The 18,840-nt window shown below is 52.8% G+C and overlaps 1 protein-coding gene across 3 annotated transcripts in view; it reads right to left on the bottom strand.

Annotated features, from left to right (window-relative positions):
* CCDC88C (coiled-coil domain containing 88C) overlaps positions 1–18,840 on the bottom strand; it is a 125,303-nt gene that overhangs the window by 65,537 nt on the left and 40,926 nt on the right. For all 3 annotated transcript variants that reach the window (XM_027569471.2, XM_027569470.2, XM_027569472.1), the window contains one exon: positions 8,915–8,984. In XM_027569471.2, coding sequence (XP_027425272.1) covers positions 8,915–8,984 — 70 coding nt within the window. The remainder of the gene's footprint in view (positions 1–8,914; positions 8,985–18,840) is intronic.

Raw genomic sequence — 18,840 nt, 5'->3', positions numbered from 1 at the left:
CTCAGTCTCACCAGGCGAAGCAAATACAAACATTTGCTTACAACAAACGCACCCTGTGATTTTTTACCCCTCCACAGATTCCTATGCAATTAAAAAAATAAATAAAAAAGAGCACAGGTTCCCTCGTTTCTCCCAGGAAGCTGCTACCAAATTTCTCTCAAGATTTCAACAGTAAGGCGAACTACTGCTATTTTCATAAATCCGCCAGATTGTGGGTTTTGAATAGTTTCAAAACATACCAGAAGACTCTGTACTGGGTCCCTGCCAGTGAGGCTGGCTCAGTGACACAGTTAAGCAGGCAAAGAAATAGACCTACAGACAACGCCCTCCTAAGCCCCTACTATGTGCTGGGGGCTTGCTGAGCACAGAACTGGAATCAACACAGTCCTCTGAGCTCACACCAAGACCACCAGCAGTTTTAAAAAGCTGATAAGCGCTATGGAAACCCAGAGGAAGGACATCTAGTTCGAAGTAAGGCTCAGGCAAGGCTTCCTCAAGGAAGTGACCTCTGAGCTGAGACCCAAGGATGAGGAGCGATGTGGGAGGCAGAACCAGAGCATTTCGGGTGCGGGGATCAGCACATGCAAGGCCCAGAGATAAGGGAAGAGGGCGTTTGTCAAATTATAAATGCTTCCTGGTTAAGCTCACTAGGACAGGTTTTCAGAGCGAGAAATGGGGGCAGGGTACGAAACGATGTGGATTTCTGTACTGAATGAGTCACAAGCAACCAAGGGGTGGGGGGGAGGGCTGAAAACATCCAACACTCTCTGCATCTACCCGCAACCCCAGGGGGAATCCCATGACAGCCTGAGCTAATGGCTGAGTCTAAGAAAAACCTTAGTTACTTTACTACCTGCTTCTTGAAGTCTCGACACAGAGAAACTCAGAGCAGCCATTCTTCGCAGAGCCAGAAAGCATCTGCTGATCTAAGCTACATATAAAGCTACAGATGTTTGCAGCAGTCAGCTCCCAAAACAGAAGGGAAACTATCTGATATTGCATGTGTGGTGAGGGTGGGCATGGGGATAGGAGGGTAGTTTGACAATTAAAGTACATGAACTTCTAAAACGTGGCGGCTGGATTACATCAGGGTTGGAAAATCCCCTCTCTCATCTTGTGTCCGTGGCACACATGGCCCATCATTCCCATGAGCTGCTTACTGAGCCTGGAATGAGGCCTCAGAATCCTTCTGAACAAAGCACATGACAGCCACTGCCAATCAGCGGAAGATGACACATGCTACAAAACCCATCTTCCCTGCCTGGTACATGATCTCTAGGGTCCTTTGTGGCTCTACTCTGATTCTCTAAGAGGCATCCGTCTGAACGTTCACACTTCCTGGTCTCTGGATACAGAAAATAAAGCTTGTCCTCTATCAATGATCGCTTCGGTATGAAGGTGGGGATTTGGGCAAGGGGACACCCAGTCCCTTCTTAGATGGAACTCCTCCTGCCCCCAGTTGCACACCCTCTGCCTGGCTTTGACGTCGGAAGGTGCGGCGATGACCTGTTAAGACCAGAGAAAAGTAATGACAGAGTCTTCTCTGTCTCGCTAACTCCGCTCTCCACAACCACAGAGGCCCAGGATCTGCAAACTGCCAGCAAGGCTGAGGTTTTAACCCTCACAGGCTGGAGAATGTACCCATTCGAGTTAATTCTGCCCTCCCCACATGCCCTTCATGCCTACAGACCATGACTGCCCTTACACAGAGCACACGATTGTTTGACCGAATCCCCAGCGGACAGTATTCTCTCCATCTTACAAACAAGAACAGGCTTAGACAAGCGGAGTCACAGAACTCAGATCGGGTCCCGGGCTGGTCACCGCCTGCTTTGCCCTAACTCCCTACCATCCCTGTCATTACTAATGGTCACAGTTCCTTCCAGAGCAAGGCTCTATCTGGTTGAGCATGTGATGCCAGCACGCCAGTGTGCAGGCGGTTAACCAGGTAAGCAGGTAGTGCCTGTTGCCTGGACGAGCCACGTTAAACCGTTCACGTCGAATCCCCGGGTAGAAGAACACGGAGAACAGGCTCACTTTCCTTCCCTGCTGGGATGGAGACCACGCCTACGTATGTATTTTTTCCTTACTAATTCTACATGCTGCTCTCCTCTGCCTTATGTGCTAGAGTCAATCACCAACTATGCTCTGCTCAGTTTCTTATTTAAAAAAGACACCCATCCCCTAAGGGTGATTATGGGGCTGTCACGTTGATTTGAAACTAGCACTGCACTGAGCACGACCCGTGTACATGTCTCCTCAGTGCAGACACCCCGAGACTCACCCACACGTGGCACAGCTCTGGGGGCCCTCCTGGGGGCTCCGCTTACATCAAAAACTGCGGTTTATTACTACTTTCACAGTCAGGGTCACCTTCCCCGGGCACTGCCGAGGAACAGAGTGGATGGCACACTCCTGGCGGGTGGGCCCATGGGGACCCTCCACACACCTGTCCCGCCCGGTCCACGTGGTCTCCATCAGGCACCTCCACCTGCCACCTCCCCGTCTGAAGAGCAAACCCTGTGAAACCCTTACCTAGCTTTCTTACACCCAGAACGCGGCCCCCACCAGGCATTAACATAACCTCTTTATTTAATTATTAAATAAATGGTTATCACAGGTGGATTCTGGCAGGTACGGAGTCACATGTCCGTGTGAAATGGGCAGAGGCTTCCCAAGCGCAGCCTGACCCGTGGACCCCTCAGCCCAGTGTCTGTCCACCACCCACAGCAAGCCTGCCCCCATCCCGTGGACCCCCCAGCAGCACCGTGTGGGCAGCAAGAAGCCTCTGCCCGGTGACGGAAGGCAGCTGCCCCCAGGTGACTGAGAGCTCGGCAACAGCCACACCAAGCCCCTCGGACGGCATCACCCACCACGAGGGCTCCCCACCGCACCCAGCCTGCCTAGGCCACAGCAGGGGAGAGCTAATTCTCCCGAGCATCCAACACCAGAAGACCAGAAAAAGCAGAATCGACCACCAGACTTCAGCGGGAGACCCGGCGTTCGCACGGGCTATCAGGGAGAAGGTAGCAGCCCAGGCAGGACAGGATGCGAGGCAGGGTCCCTCCCAACCACCAGAAGGAAAACTCAAAGCCCACATCCTATCAGTGACCATAAAGACCTTTCACAAATAACATCTCGTCCCTCCTCCGCAGACGGCCACGGCCACAGGGCACAGTCCCGCTGGAAGCCATGGCGTGGTTTCCGAAGCCCGGGAGCAGTCTCTGTGTCTAGACCAGCGCTAAGAAGTTTACTAAACAAAGGCCGGTATCCAGGCAGATCTCGCGGGCTGTGCAGAAGGCCGGCCTTTGGCCGTGCTGGAACGCCTGCCCGGGCCTGGTGTTAACCAAGCTCTTCAAGTTCCAGGAAAAGCCAAGTGCTGGCTGGCAGCTCAAGTGCCCGGCAACCCCCACGTTCTAGAGGGGACTGAAAAACTCATCTCTGAGGCTAGCCAGCAGCATAGAAGCAAAGTAGCAGGACGTGGCCTTGCCATGTGAAATAGGGTTTGGGGGCCTTTCGGAGCCTGTTCCCTCAAGGAAGGAATGGGGAGCATGAACAGGATCGAATGGCTACAAGGTTGGTTTTCCTTTGTTCGCTTACTTCTCGCCTCTTCATTTCAAAGACATGAGGTTTTTGTAATAAATACAGAAATAAAAACGTATGCATGCAAGACAAGATCAGAGTTAGGGAGAAATGAAAAAAATAAAAGTTTGGAGAAAGAACCCAAGAATCTCTCATTAACCCCCAACGGTGGATGCTTTTGCCACCCCGTCCCTTGGCAAGCAGGGTGGGGGGGGGGGGGGGCAGGACTGCGGGAAGATGGCAGGGGAGGGAAGCCAGCCCTTGTGGTCTTTAAGGGCACACTTCTCAGGGGCAAGAAGATTGTTCCTAATAAGCCAGACTCTGGGCCCTCTTCCTGGCTTCCACGGGCACACCGGCCCGGCACAAGCTCCTGTTCATCATCAAAACACAGAGCCACACCGTGTGGACTACGAGGGAAGGTTTTCATGGGATCTGAAAAGCACTTCCCCGATGCCCTTGACAGGAGAGCAAGCAAACGCTGAGAGGGTTAAATATTAAATTCCAGGAGTTTCAGGGAGTTCCCGTTTCCCTCCAGCCTTTGAAATGTAAACTTCGGCTGTGACGGGACTTCCTCCCAGTGTCCCGAGTATGATGCCCCTCATGGGACTCCCAGCACAGTTCCACTCCTCGGAGCTCCTCCGTCCCAAGACATCTTCCCTTCTGATGCTCTGCCACACACCTCCTCCAGGGAAGTTTTCCTGGCCTGCCCAGGCAGAGCGCATTACCTGCTCTGCACTCTGTGGAAAGTGCACTTACATCACTTCTTACTCTAGGACAGGTCTAGTAGTTACCAACACTGCCTTCCTCCCGTCCCTTCCCCAAAAAAGACTGGGGGCTTCTCGAGCAGAGACAGCCTACTTGTTTCCAGGGCCCCTGGACCCAGCGGGAGAGGGTGGGCATTTGACACAAAAGCTGAAGGAGAGGGACAGACTGAGCTTCTCTGTGGGGCCTCTGGCTACGGGGTAGTCTGCTCAGAAAAGGAAGGGAACAGGGCCATTCTAGTCTTCTATTGGGGGGGTTGGAAAGTGGCCCTCTGGTCTCCTCAGCCAGAGAAGCAATTGAAACGGAGGCTTGCATGGGGTGGGAGAAAGGACAGTCATAGCATCTGTGGGCACACGACGCTCTGAGGTCTCAAGGTGCTTTCTGTCACTGGAAGCCCTTCAAGGACCCCCAGAATATGGAGAAAACTAAAGACCAAGGGCAAGCCCACTGAATAGCAATAGATGGACTCCCCCAGGCTATCCTCCAAAGTTTCAGCCGTACTCACAGACAGCACTCTGCAGGGTCCGGGGTCAGCCCCTCCACGGACCCAGGAATCTCGCCAGGTGTCTAGAATACAAGCAGCACTGCACAGAACGATGACGGTGGCCGCCCTCCTGCCTGTCCACGTATATATCCATCTGCGGAACTTAGGGTGACAGATATGTCTCTTTCCTATGGGATCATCACACTGTGTGCCTCTGAAGGAGTTCCCTCTCCTCTCTGGGCTGGGTTTCTGCACCTACGTGCCTGCCTCCCTCCCTTCCGTTCTCCACATCTGAGGTGGGATCAGCCATTTACAAGTCAGAAAACCACTGCTGCACTTGGATACAATTGGATACAAACCTTGGAAGAAAAGCCATGCTCTCTTCCAGGGAGACTGTTGATTCATCATCGGAGAAATTAATTCGCTAACACCCTGGCTTCCTGTCAGGCAAATCTAGTCTTTGTGTGGCGTAGTGACAGGCCTGGCTGCTGAGGAAGCAGGGCTTGAAGGGACCGGGGAGCTGGTCTACGTCTAGTCCAGAACCTTCCCTCGTTCTACGGATAAAGCAGACATCACCCTCTCTTGGTTCTCGTGACTTCTTCTAGAACAGACTCTGGTAAACCACGCAAATGTACTTAATGGATGCGCAAGATGGTGGGGTGAGGGCAGTTTCCAGTGCATCATCTCGGGCCTTGCGGAACCACAAACATGGTCCTGGGCAGAGATCAACTCTCACTTGACCCTGACCATTGACATTCGACCTCTGCATCTGGGAGAGCATGTGTTTAACACTCGCCAGGAGCACTGGCTTGAAGGAATACACAAGTGGGGACAGGAGAGAGGAGGAGATAAAGGTGTGTATCCAGCATGCATGCTTTATTTATTGAGCACCTACTATGTGCCAGGCACTGCTCTAAACACTTGGAATACACTGGCAATAATATAAAAGTAAAAAAGCCAAAGATTCCTGCCTTCATGAGAGATTACATTCGTGTGTGTGTGTGTGTCTAGATGCTCTCCTGGGCCCTGTCCCGCCCCTGGCACCCAGCACCATTGAGGTGCATTTGCCAAAAGAAAAAAAAAAAAGCCCCCCACACAACCAAAAAACAAAACAAAACCCTAAACTGTGAAATGTTATAAATAACAGAACGGTGCCAACATCAACCAAAAAGAGCACAGAGCCATGCTCCTAAGATATGTGTGGCAGAATTAGTAAAAAAGCAGCACCCCTCCTACCTCCCAAGCCCACTTCTAGGCAACCACACAAAAAAGAAACCAACTTTGTTCTTTATTTAAAAAGAAACCCAAAATGCTTCTTCACCCATCTATGTTTTAAAATTTAAAACAGAAAGCACTATTCCATAAATATGCCTCTGTGTCTTCTTGCTGGTGGGTCTCCCTTGCCAACCTCCCCTGTTCTCAGAGGCCCCCTGGGGCCGCTGTCAAAACCTACCCAAGCATGCACCCAGCTCACAGCTCCCTGGCCATGATGCCATGGTGAGGCGACCCCAGCCCTCCGTGTGCCCAAGCCACCGGCACTCAGGCCCCGCCTGGAGGACGCCCCCAACCCGAGCTCACTGCCGGGCCGATGTGCACCGTCTCTTCCCAGCCTCTCCTTCAGAGCTGGTGACACCACCTTTTTGACAGATGTGTACTGATTCTATTTGGTGCTAGGGACACTCCATTCACCTGTCAAAGCCTCAAAAGCAGCTCCTCCACAATGTTCTAAACCTGAATTGTGGTGAAGGTTGCACAATTCTATACCTTTGTGACAAAAAAAAAAAAAATCACTACGTTGTATACTGAGGATGGGTGAATTTTATGGTATGAAACTATCTCAATAAAGCAATTTCAAAAACAAGTCAGTGTCCAGTCCTTGCAGATGCTTCTGCTCATCAACAGACCTAAAGTGGGGACCTGTGTCCTCTGCATATGGACCTCTCTTGGCCCCGTGTGGTGCAGAGGCTGGGACAGAGACACTGCTGAGGGGGAGGCTGGAGCCAGGGTCCTGGGGTATGGAGGTAGTTGGTGAAGGGGCCTCCGGAGGACAGGCTTCCAGACGGCAGCAGGAAGGGGGGGGGGACACTGACAGGGAAGAGAAGGGACACCACCAGAAGGAGGGTGGGCAAGCTACACAGCACGACAGTGTGACAGGGCGGCTGGATGGGGGAGTGGATGTGTTTGATGTTAGACTGGACCATACGCCACCACCATGTCTGTAGGTCAAAATGGTCAAATACTGGCCCAACCTGACACATCTGCATGTGATACCGATGGGGAGCTCAGGCTCCGGGGGTCTGCTTACCGGCTACAGGACCAAGGGCTTGTCACTTAAACCCTACGAGCCTCTGTCTTCTCATCTATAAATGGGATGGCACAGCTGCACCCCAGAAGCACGATCCCATTCCCATGTTTTAACACATACACGGTGCCCAGCACGTGGCGGGCTTACCAAGGGCTCAAGGAGGGAGCATCCTCCTTGCCTGCTCCTCACCTTACACCTCTGGCTGTCTCCAGAGCAGACAGAGGAGCAGAACTAAGTAAGCTTGAACCACCAACCTCCCACAGGCATCTCTCCCCACCCCTATAAAACCAGCCCCTGAATAAATCAGCACAAATCTGCTCAGCAAAGCAGACCCCCACTTTCCTGACGTTACTACGGAAACGCGAGAGTGCCAACTGCCCTTGGGGCCCAGGGCTGTGGCTGGGATGGGCTGCATCTGGCATCCTCTACCTGGCGGGGAGGGGGAACCCTGAAATAAAGCCAGACGACAAATGGCCTGAAGGCAGAGCCAGGGGCAAGGCGAACCAAAAGCTCCCCTCGTTACTAGCGCACCAAGCGGGGGGAGGGCATTCACCACCAGGAGCCACCAGGTGGGCCTGCGCGGCCTCTGCAAAGCCATGGCTGTGCAAGGCGTGGGTGCTCACGGCCAGGTATGCTAGAGACTAAGGGGAGGCCTGAGAAACCTCTTCCTTTCGGCTCACACGGAGAAAAGGCAGACACGCCAGCCCGCGGGGCCCCCAGAGGACACCCGCTGCCCCTGACCCGGTGGCTCCAGATGCTACTGCAGCTCTTGGGGACCACAGCACTCAGATACCACTTCTCCGTGAGAACTGTCCTGGGCCGGTCACTCAGGGCTCTCCTCCTTCAGTCCTGAGGCAACACTAGCTACTCTCATATGAACAGGGGCAAGGGCGGCCAGATGCCAGTGGGAAGGGGGTGAGGAGATGCCACAGGGGAAAGCTTCAGTCCTTTCTGTAAAAGCCACCACTGTGTGGGGTCCTTCCTGCACTCCTGGACCCTAACCCATTCTAGGAGGCCAGAGACTGACGCCAACCAGGTCTCCGGCGGCACAAGTCCCAGCCGGCGAGTACGCTGTCCCCGGGGTATGCACGCCGACATCCACGAGCCATGCGTGCGGGTCAAGGCACACAGATGTGGCAGGGAAGAAATCCACCACCCTCTTCAACTCACCTGATGAGTTAGTTGGCAGGTATGAGCAACGCTCTGATTTTCTGGAAGGTGTCCAGGAGGACATTTCTTTCAGTCCTTCAAAGTCACACCGAGTGTCCCAGCCTAGGACTTAGAAACCTTGCCCACGTGGGCGCCAGAGACCGGCGGGAGGCGTGCAAACAGATACAAGACGGGACATGCTGGAGAGATCCAGCACGGGGTGAACGAAAGCGTGGCGAGATCCCTGCGGAAGGAACATTAGTTCCCTCAAAAGATTCTGACATTCTTGCCGATAGCTCCCACATCCCATGATGGTGTGGGTTCCACGCTCACTAAGGAGAGACCCCCAGCAAGTCCACCACACGACTTGGGTCCCTAAGCCCGAGGAAGCGGTGGCCTCGCCTGCCTCTGCACTTGCAAAGGAGGGGTTGGGAGGATTCATTCTTAAGGTGAAAAAAAGGCACGCTTGGCTTCCTGCCTCGGGGTAATAAACCATCCCTCAAAAAGCTCGCCGGAACGATCACGTGTTTTCACGTGCTGGCCCAGAGCTGGCCGCCAGAGCTGTGCGTCCGGCAGCTGCTCAGGGCCCACGGCGCTGCCCCGGGCACCACGGGGGGGCAGCTTCCACTCACCAGACAGTGGGTCTTTGCCAATCATCAAGACATTGGGCAAATTCATTACGATCAGCTGCTGGAGAACTTCCTACAGAAACAAAGGGGGAAAGATACCGTTAAGAACAGGAAACAAAATTAAAGAATGACTAAGAAAATTACAGTTTATCAAGTCACTGGATGAACGTGCGTGCAGCCATTAAGTGCTAAGTATGAAGATCCTTTATAATAGGAAGGAATATTTAGGATACAAATAAACGTGGAAAGTCCAAGTTAATTATACTTCTGCCTTGATCATGAACAAATAAAAATCATGCCTGCAGATGCACAGAGACCTTGGGAAAAAGAAGATCTTCTGCAGGGTCGGATAGAGGCTTAGGTGTAAGTTTCTTTCTAAGACAGGTCTTTATTTTTATTGTACGGTTTGCTGGTGCAATTAAAAAAAAATACAGAGTAAAGATGAGAGATAAGCTACGGAGTCTTTATAACCTGATGATTCAGGATCCTAGCATTCAACACGTCTTTGGTACAAGCTGTAAATGAGGAGACTTCTCTCATTTACAGCAGCGGCTTCCCCGGGAGAGGGGATAAATCACAGCTAATCTGCACCCGTTAGAGGCAGCCCGAGGAAATGAGCCGCCTTCTGGCCCTCACACCAAGGGGCTTTGAAAGAAGGCCCAGGCACCAGCCATCAGTCATGCCCCCCCCCCCCCCCCGCCGTGTCTGGGGTCTTTAACAAGCTCCCCCAGCGGAGTGTGCTGGCCCCGATGCACCGTTTCCCAGAACACTTCTCGGGACAGGTCTTCTTCCCTGCCCTGATGTGCCTTGTTTTTCACCAATCAGAAGATAAAGTCTCATTTTTACCGAGACAAGTCTAAGGGCGTAGGTTTTTGTTAAGTATTCTCAGGCTTAACATATTACAAAAGTGGTCACTACAGAAGTTCTTCCAAAAGTGGTCACTACAGAAACTCTTCACCAACGAAGCTCCTCTTATGCCTTTTTTAAAAAGATTGTTTGTTTGAGAGAGCGAGAGAGAGCACGAGCAGGGCAGAGGGGCAGAAGGAGAGGGACCAGCAGACTCCCCGCTGATCGAGCCTGACGTGGGGCTGTATCCCAGGACCTTGAGATCATGACCTGAGCTGAAGGCAGATGCTTAATGACTGAGCCACCCAGGCGCCCCTCTCTTACGCCTTTTTAAAAATGTTTCCAGTGAGACAGCTTTTTTCCAGTGTCACTCTAGTGCACAACGTGAACACGAGGATCTCTGTAGTCTATATACTGCCAACTAGCGCTGATGAAGAAAACAGGGACAATCACACAATCCTCTAACCCCACAGGGCCCAGGGGAACACCCCAGAACGATATCCAAATCGTCAGCTCAGAGTGGTAGCCTTGGCAAGCGTGCCCGGAGAGGCCAGCACCTTCAAAAGATATATACAACGATTTCATCCTCCCCCTCAGTGTCTGTCTATGGCTCCTGTCTACACCAGCTTGGGGATGGGGTGGGGGAAGGAGTGGAGGCAGACCCAAACACACCGGACCCCTCTCCACTCCATGCCGGCGAACGTTTTCATTATCGGGGGTCGCAGGTCACCACATGAGATGCTCATGTTTTCTCAAACACTCTTCGTTAGCAAATACCTGTGCTAGACACAAGTGTGAGCTGTAGAGCACCTCAGCCCTCCTTCGGGGCCCGAAAAAAGTCAACACACATACAAAACAGTCTCTCAACCGAATGCTCTTGCCAAAGGATTCCACAGTCTCGCCCTGGGGCAAAACACACATGAAGAGTACAATCAGCAAAATCCACTTTCCAGCTCGTTCATCCAGCAAAAGGAAAGACTCCAGGCCAGATTAAGCCCATTTGGTCACGGAGTCGCTATTCTGCCTCAACACTAAACTCAAGTGCTCAGCCCACCTTCTGGAAGATTTACTTGTTATTACTGTCCAACCAGCTATAGCCCCTTTTGAAGTCTGGGCTAGTTTCCCTCTCTCACTGTCCAAGGGTCTGGAGCACCGGCACTATGATGGGACTGCTCACACTTATAGAGGAGACACAGAACGTGGAATCATCTCGAAGAGCTCATACAAAAATACGAGGTGGCATTTTTATACTCATGATGATCTCAGCAAATGTCGTTGGAAACACTGCTAGAAACTATTGCTAGAAAATCCACGTATTCTTCTCCCAAAACAGGGTGTTTTACTTTTAATTTTCCCACAAGAAATGTATCCCTTGTGCAATCAAGTAGTATTTTATGAACAGATGATTTTTAAAATTTGTTCCTTTCAAAAAAAATAAAAAAAACCCACCGTGGGTCTAAGATCTAATCCTGTGGCCCAAAGCATTCCTGAGACATTAACCATCTCCCTAGAGAACCACCAAGCATGTTTTCAGCAGAAGCAGGCTCCAAGGTCTCAGAGCCATCCAGTAGAAATACAGTGCGAGACATATATTAATTTCAAATGTTCTAGTAGCCACCCTAAAAAAGGTAAGGAAAAAAAGGTGTGTGTGTATGAAAATACTCGAATAATCTGTTAAGCCAACATATCCAAAATACCATCATTTCGCCACATAACTAACATAAAATCATGAAGGAGATATTTTACATTCTCTTCTCAGGCTAAGGTCTTTGGGATCCAGTGAGGGGATTATACCCAGGGCCCATCTCAACCCAGATGCGAAATTTTCATCGGAAACACTCGATCTGCACAAAGTAGCTTCACACCCCCCAGTTGTCCCCAACACAGTTAAAAGTTTTCCGATGCCTGAATCAAACATCAGTTTTCAAATTTCATTAAAATTTCACGTCCTTGGTCACACCAGCCGCACGAGGACCCAGAGAGCCACATGTGCCTAGCAGCTGTCATGCCCCTGACATGACAGTCAGTCCCCTCGCGGTGGCAGGGCCTCCAAGGCGACAGGCCAGGCCCTCCATCTAGTGGGGACGTGAGGTGGTTGCTGACGAGGAGACCCTCCCGCCCGGGACTCAGAACAGAAAGCCACTGTGCAGGCCGCAGCTGACACCGGCCGGCTCGGCAGGCACCTGGTCACACCCTGGCCGGCTGTGTGGGGTGGGACAGAGCCAGGAAGGAAAACACAAGCCCAGGGGTGTGCTCTGAGCAGCCCTCAAATTTGCCAGCAAGCCCTCCCGGTGCCAACCCAGGCCTTTGCAAAGAGCAAAAAGCAAGGCCACTGTCACGCGCTGAGGCAAGGATGAGGGACAAGGGCACACACGAGCCTCCACGCAACCTTGGTCTTGTCAGCACATCCTTGTGACCTGATGGGCAGGAGGGAAGAGGCAGAACCCTCACCCTCTGGAGAGAGCAGGAAAGACAAAGGGTTAAATCTGGAGGTCCAGGGGAGATTTTGATCCCCTCCTCTGAGTGGGTTACCGGATCCTAACAAAAGATGCTGGGGAAGCCCCAGATGTTCCTTTTCATAAACGAAGCCACACCAATCGCATCCTGGAAGGTTCCCATTGGTAACTGCTGTAAACAACCTAAGATTCCCAAGAACAGATGAGAGGGGGGTGGGCATATAGGATTCTCAGCGGCTGGCCGGCCGAGGGCTGGAAAGTGCTCTGTGATGTAAAAAAGGGGAGAGAGCCCACCTGAAACCAGCCTGGCTGCAAATCCAGAAGCTGGGATCTTATCAGAATTCCGAAGTTCCTCCCAGGCCATCAGCCCTACATGCTGGGGGAGGGAAGGGGCCGGCCAGGACAGTCTGCCGGGAGCGTCTGTCGCCCCAGTTGGTGGGTGCCAGGGGCTGCGCATCTGTGTTTTCGCATGTGGTGTCAACAAGCCTGGAGGGTTGCCCCTCCCCTCCGCCCCCGTCGGATTCCCAGCTTCGTGATTTCAGCTGCATCCCAAGGGCGACGACACAGGGCCCGTGTGGCCTGGCTCTAGAGGTCATGGCTGGGGAGAAGTTCTGAGAACAGAACCAGGGAGCTGAGTGGAAGGAGAAAGCTCCCTTCCTATTCGAATCCTCTTCTGACAAGTACACAAGTATTCAGGGGGGAGGGAAAACACAGGACACCGGAGGGGAGCCCCACTTGGGGCCTCACGGGTCATGGAACGCTGCCAGTGACAGGAAGGATGACAGAAGGTGCTGATGAGCAGATTCCAGAGGCGCCGGGTTACTCGCACACCTCACACTTGATTACAACTTAGCCGGTGGCCACTGTGGACCCAGGAGCATGGCTTCACCACCGGGGACGCCAAACGCTTGTCCTGCTGGTCTCCGAAACCTGGGCCGCAATGTGCGCTGGAGCCACAGGCCAGGCTACACCCTCGGCTCCCCTCCCGTCCCCAGCCCTCCTCCTCAAACCCCCTCCATCCTCACTCCTCTCAGGGAACGTTCAAGGTTTCCCGAACGTCTGCACTTAGCGGCCATCAGCAAAGTCTCGGGAGGAAAAGATCTAGAAGGCTCTGTCGCTGCCCTGTGGACAGCGCTGCCTGGCTAGAGGCAAGAGGACACAGTGAGGGGGAGTCAGAGGCCCGAGGCAGCACAGCAGGGGCTGGGAGAGACCCGGAAGGGACCCCAGCAGGGACTTGATGTGACCCCCTCAACTCCCAGGGCTTGTAAATGAAGCTCAATTTCAGCATTCTGTCCAGTCACTCCGTTTAATTGTTAGGTCCCTGTGGGAGGTGGGCCCCCCAATTCCAATCTGGCCAGTCCCCATTCAGGACTTACAGAGAGTGTACCCACCCGACCATGGCAGCTGAATGTCCTGAAAGAACCAAAATGAGCCCGTGCTTTCTCCCAGGACCTCCTCTCTTGGTTTAGGAACAGGGGACTCAGCTCAGGCCCCTTAAAATGCCCTACACACTTACCCCTGGGCATAAGTGCATGTACCCCAAACTCAGTAAACGGTCTACCTCACAGTACAACTGTCAACAGCAGTACATTAAAAGGATGGCCTAAAACACCCCCCCAACACCTCAAAATACAAATGAAAGTATGATGAGGCATGTGATAGAGGAGAAGCACCTCAACACTGTGGCTTCAAACGGGTCCTGGGAGCTGGTTAGGTCCTCAGAGACCCAGCACTCTTCCTGATTCATCAGACTACAAAAGATGCTTAAGACACGGATACACAATTGCATGTACCGTACCGAAGACATGTTAGTAAAGAAAGAGAAACTCTCAAAAAGCATCTACCACAATGACAGCACATTCTTTCCTAGGGCCACCAGGACAAGGGCAAGATTTGCCAACATTTTCTACCAATCCTGTGGTGCTCATACCACCTTAAATGATGCTATTCGAACCCTGCGGCACGGCTTCTCGTGCAGCATGCGTCTGCCAGCGACTGAGCTACGAAATGACAGGCTCATGAAAATTATCTTTTCCTTTGAGACAATTCACCATGTATCCAAGAGGAAAATCAACTGCCTTACCATTTTTTAAAACACCACCCCCCTGCTCCCAAATTGAAGTGCACTCTGGCATCTCCCACCAGCTGGGAAAAGCAGATGCCAGCCAGCAGGACCCAGGCGACCCCGGACGAGGAGTGGGGGCAGGGCCGACTTACAGGGAGGCCCTGGGGGGCGGGGTGGGCTCCAGAGCCCCAGGCCCTTGAAGAGCGAGGCTCAGAGCTCCCAGAAAAGTTCCATCCACTGCCAGGGGGCAATGTAGAAGCCGCACTGAAGAGGCTCACCATCCTGCCAGGGCCCAGCTGGACCTCTGTGCCTGCTCAAACAGAAAGGTCATTTTCTCCCCCCGTGGAAGAAATGCAAGGTCCTAGAGAAGTTGCAGGGTGGAAACGTGTGTGTGTGTACGCGCGCGTGCTGCGACTATTGGATTAAGAACACGGATGTCATGAAGACACTGAATGAATTCTTTTTCTCCCCTCCAAATGAAACTCAATTTTGTGGCTTGATACTGTGCTGGGAAGACAAAACAAGTGTTGCTAAAGGTCAAGTTTTTGGGCCCACGAGTGACCCTCCATAGGGGTTTGGATAGGAGCTGATGCCGAGTAAATGAGGGGAAATCCCCGAAAAGTTAAGATAATCACCCAGCAGAGGCATCCAGAAGGTTACCGAGGAGGTCAGGATGGTCCGAACAGAGAAATGTGCCTTCCACACAGCCAAAGAAACAAAGAGCCTTGTTGTGGACCTAGCCATGTTCTCAGAGTCAATACTGAAAATCAGAAACACGCGTGGTATCGGCTTTGAGTGTACACCCTGCCCACCTTTCCGTCTGCTGTTCAGATATTCAGAAGACACATGCTGAGCACCATGCTGTGAGCTGAGAACTCTCAGTCTGAATGGAAAGGTGGGGGGGGGGGGGTAGAAAATCATAGCACAGAGGGCGGGGGTCAGAGCAGCACAACACAAGGAGCACAGCCAAACTCTGCCCAGGCAAGTCTGGGAAGGCTTCCTGGAGGCAGCATCTGAGCTGGGCTATGCAGAATGCTCAGGAGTCCCACAGGAGGAGAAAGCCCAGAGATGTCTGAACTGCTAAATGGGGCCAACAAGTCAAGCCTAGGGTTACACTGTACTATACGCACTCTGCAGTTCCCACTGGGGCACACCTTCTTCCCCCCACCACCCTAGCCTGCACTCCTCCCAGTTAGAATCCTATTCATCCTCCAAAGCTCATAGAAAACATCACCTCCTCCATGCAGCTACCTTTGATGCCCCGAATCACATACCATTTTCTTTCCTCTGAACTCTAAACGCTTCATTTGCCCACATCCGTGGTCCTCTCACATTTTGCCTTGTCACTCAGCACCCCACTCAGAGGCAGTAAAAAGCTGCTACAATGACAGCTAACAAAATCAGACTGATCAGAAAAGATTCCTCAAAATTTATATTAAGATTTTAAAAAAAGGGGGTGCCTGGCTGGCTCAGTCCATTAAGCGTCCGACTCTTGATCTCAGCTCAGGTCTCGATCTCAGGGTTGTGAGTTTAATTAAGCCCCACGTCAGGCTCCACACCCAGCATGGAGCCTTCTTAAAGAGAAAAACCTTTTTTTTTTTTTTTTTTGGAAGAGGTGTCCTGTCTCTCTCACACTAACAGGGGAATCAAGTCCTGAAAACCACCCGCTTTGCTCCACCACCGTGTTGGAAGTAACTCAACTCTCTTCGCCTGGAACCCTGGCAAAATCAGCAGCCATATTTATGCCTTAAGATTCACCAGCCTGCAGATGTTAACAAAAGTTAAAACATCTCATGTTTGAGTTTGCAACGCTGGTCTGGGTACTTTTCCATTGTTAATTCCCAAATATGATCATTCTAGGAGAAAACAAAGCAAAACAAGGCTCATTAAAAATTCCTACATTACAGAAGTGACTCTGACAGGAAAGATATCACCCGAATTCCAATGCTCCCAGGGTCTATTCCAGTGCCCCGTAAGAGAAGAGATGTCTAAACCCCACAGCAAGAGCCTGCTAGGAAGTACACAGCACTGGCGAGGGCTCATGCAGGTGACACGCCTCTGGCACTCCACAAGGCTGAGATGCTCACGGAGCACCACAGACCCACAGAGCTGGGGTAGTGCCGGGGTCCTCTGCACGCACCACATGGTTTATGCTCATGTCATCAATGAGCTGTCCTCCACACGACACATCTCAAAACCTCCCACCTGGATCTAGCCGAGAGGGGTTCCTTAACGCCCTTCAACACTCCTCGGTCAAAAACAAAAACTGCCTGAAAGCCTGGCCTTGCCAAACACACACCCGACCGCAGCAAGGGTCCCATCTCTTTCCTGCTCCCCCCAGTCTCGTGAGGCGGTCAGGAAAAGAATCACTGGGATTTCCAATCGGAGAGAACCACGGCACAGTGCTGGTAATGGGGCTTGGTGGCAGGGTCCAGAGCGACGGCCAGGAACGGCACTCTGGGTGGTGAGCTCTCCCCAGGGCCACACCAACTGCCCCGTGGCCCAAACTGGAGCACTCCGTATTGGTGATGCTGGCCTCATACCTTCTGTAGGGATTCACGGTACTTATAGCCTGCTGCCCTCTCCCTGAAAAATCCTGCCCTCCACAGTGTCACCCCATCTGAGATCAATAGGGACCTGACTCCAACACCATGTGCCCCAGCCTGCTTCCTGGGGTATCACCGCCGAGAGCACGAGTTTCTAATGGAGCTGCTGGGAGAAGATGTAAGTTTGATGATTTACCCTCGGCCGCCTGTTCAAAGCCTGGGCCCGTGGGGCCACGTGCTTGTGATTCCATCTGGACGAGGGGCTCTGGCCCCTACTGCATTCCCTCTGACTGGGGCAGGGAGCCCTGGCAAAATGAATGAGTAATGAAGTACTTTTATGTTAAGAGGCTGTCACGTAAGGCTGCTGATAGATTCAATCCATCTGTTCTAACTCCTTTCAATTAATCCTGGGGTCCCCAGGGCCTGAAACCAGTTGAGTCACACGAGCCCAAGAGCACTGGTTTCCACTAACCAGGCCACACTGCATCTCTGTAACCCGTGATTTAAAGCTACCGACTTGGGCCATCCGTGGTTACTGCGGCATGAGCAAACCTCCTGCCCCCGTGTTCACAGCTGCCTCTCCTCATGGCTCTGTGCACAAAAACTAAGACCATGCTTTATTCACAGAAAGGAAAACAAGTATTTCCTCTGAGCGGACCAAGGAGCAGACCAGTAGGAAGGAGCCCCTGGAAACGCAATCACCACTGTGTGCAGGCAAAGCTACTCGCAGTGTGACCTCAGACAAGCCACACCCTCATCTGTTCCAGGACCAGGACCATCCCTAAGGGATGCCTGGCTCCTCCAAAAGCCGGGGGAGGGGAAGTGGGGAAGGAGACAGGGTGTTGGCACGGAGGAGCACGCACATCTTTACAAAGTTACTAACTCAGGGTTGCCAACTCTGAACCCGGGCAAATGCCCACACGGCCCGGAAGAACCCAGGGGAAACCCAACAGGGACGGGGGCTGGAGGATGCTCAAGTGCCCCTGCAGAGGCCTGTCACCTTCCCTTTAGGGCTGGTGTGATGCCTGGGGGGCTCTGTGGGAGCAGCGGTCTTATCTGATGCTGGGAAGTGCCTGTTGTGAGCCCCTGGACCAAAAACGGTGGTGGGGGAGCCCCAGAAGCATGGGGAGGGCACTGCATTCAGCTCCTCTGAGAAGAATTTCCGCCCATAAATGGTGTTTCAGGAACCACTTTACATGGTAAATACAAGCCTGTCACCAGCAGCCAAAGTTGGGTTCTAGGGAAGAACAGGAACCACAGGTGCAGGGGGAGGGGGCAAGGGGTCCCAGCTGGACCAGCAGATGGACACACAGCCCTGCCAACAGATCCCAGCCACCAGCAGGGGGCTAGTGAGACTAGCTTTTAAATCTGAAAGAGCCTTCCAGATTACCTACACAGCAGGAAAACTGAGGCCCAGAGAGGAAAATCACAGGGGTGCAGCATCACATCTGGTTCTAGAAAACCCAGGTCTCCTCTGACTCTGTCCTAGAGCTCTCTCCAGTACAGCAAGGAGCTCACTTCCATTCATCAGGGTCTACTGAGGGCCTCCTACACCCAGGAACATGCTCCAGCAGGGTCTGCAGGGGGTGGGGGGGGGGGGGTCCTGTCCTCAGACTCATTGCCTGGAGTGGCTCACGCCCTGTGCTCTTCTCCCAGCAAGAACATCAGCATCAGTGCTTGGCATTGACACAAGGAACCCCACTTCATGGCAGTGAGGGCTCTTAAAGCTGTGGACCAGCAACTGGAGAATCCCTCTCTTCAGGCTTCTTGGAAGAGTTGACATTCCTGTTGATGGGTAGATGAGGGCGGGCGTGGGGCTCACAGCCAGCACCACCTGTTGGCCGGAGTGCAGCGTGCGTGCAGGGGAAGGCTAGAGGAGCGGCCAGTGCTGCCTGGTCCCAGGGACCCAAACTGCTCCCCTGTATCACTTGCAGGTGGGGGGCCCTAGGCTGACTTCCTGGGCGCCTGCTGCTCTGGGCCTGCCCACAGAACTTCGGGGGAGAGGTGTGGCTCTCC

The sequence above is a fragment of the Zalophus californianus genome, chromosome 6, assembly GCF_009762305.2.
Source record: "Zalophus californianus isolate mZalCal1 chromosome 6, mZalCal1.pri.v2, whole genome shotgun sequence".
In the NCBI taxonomy this organism is placed as follows: domain Eukaryota; kingdom Metazoa; phylum Chordata; class Mammalia; order Carnivora; family Otariidae; genus Zalophus; species Zalophus californianus.
Note: the sequence above shows the minus strand (reverse complement) of the source record. Positions and strands in the feature narration are given on the sequence as shown.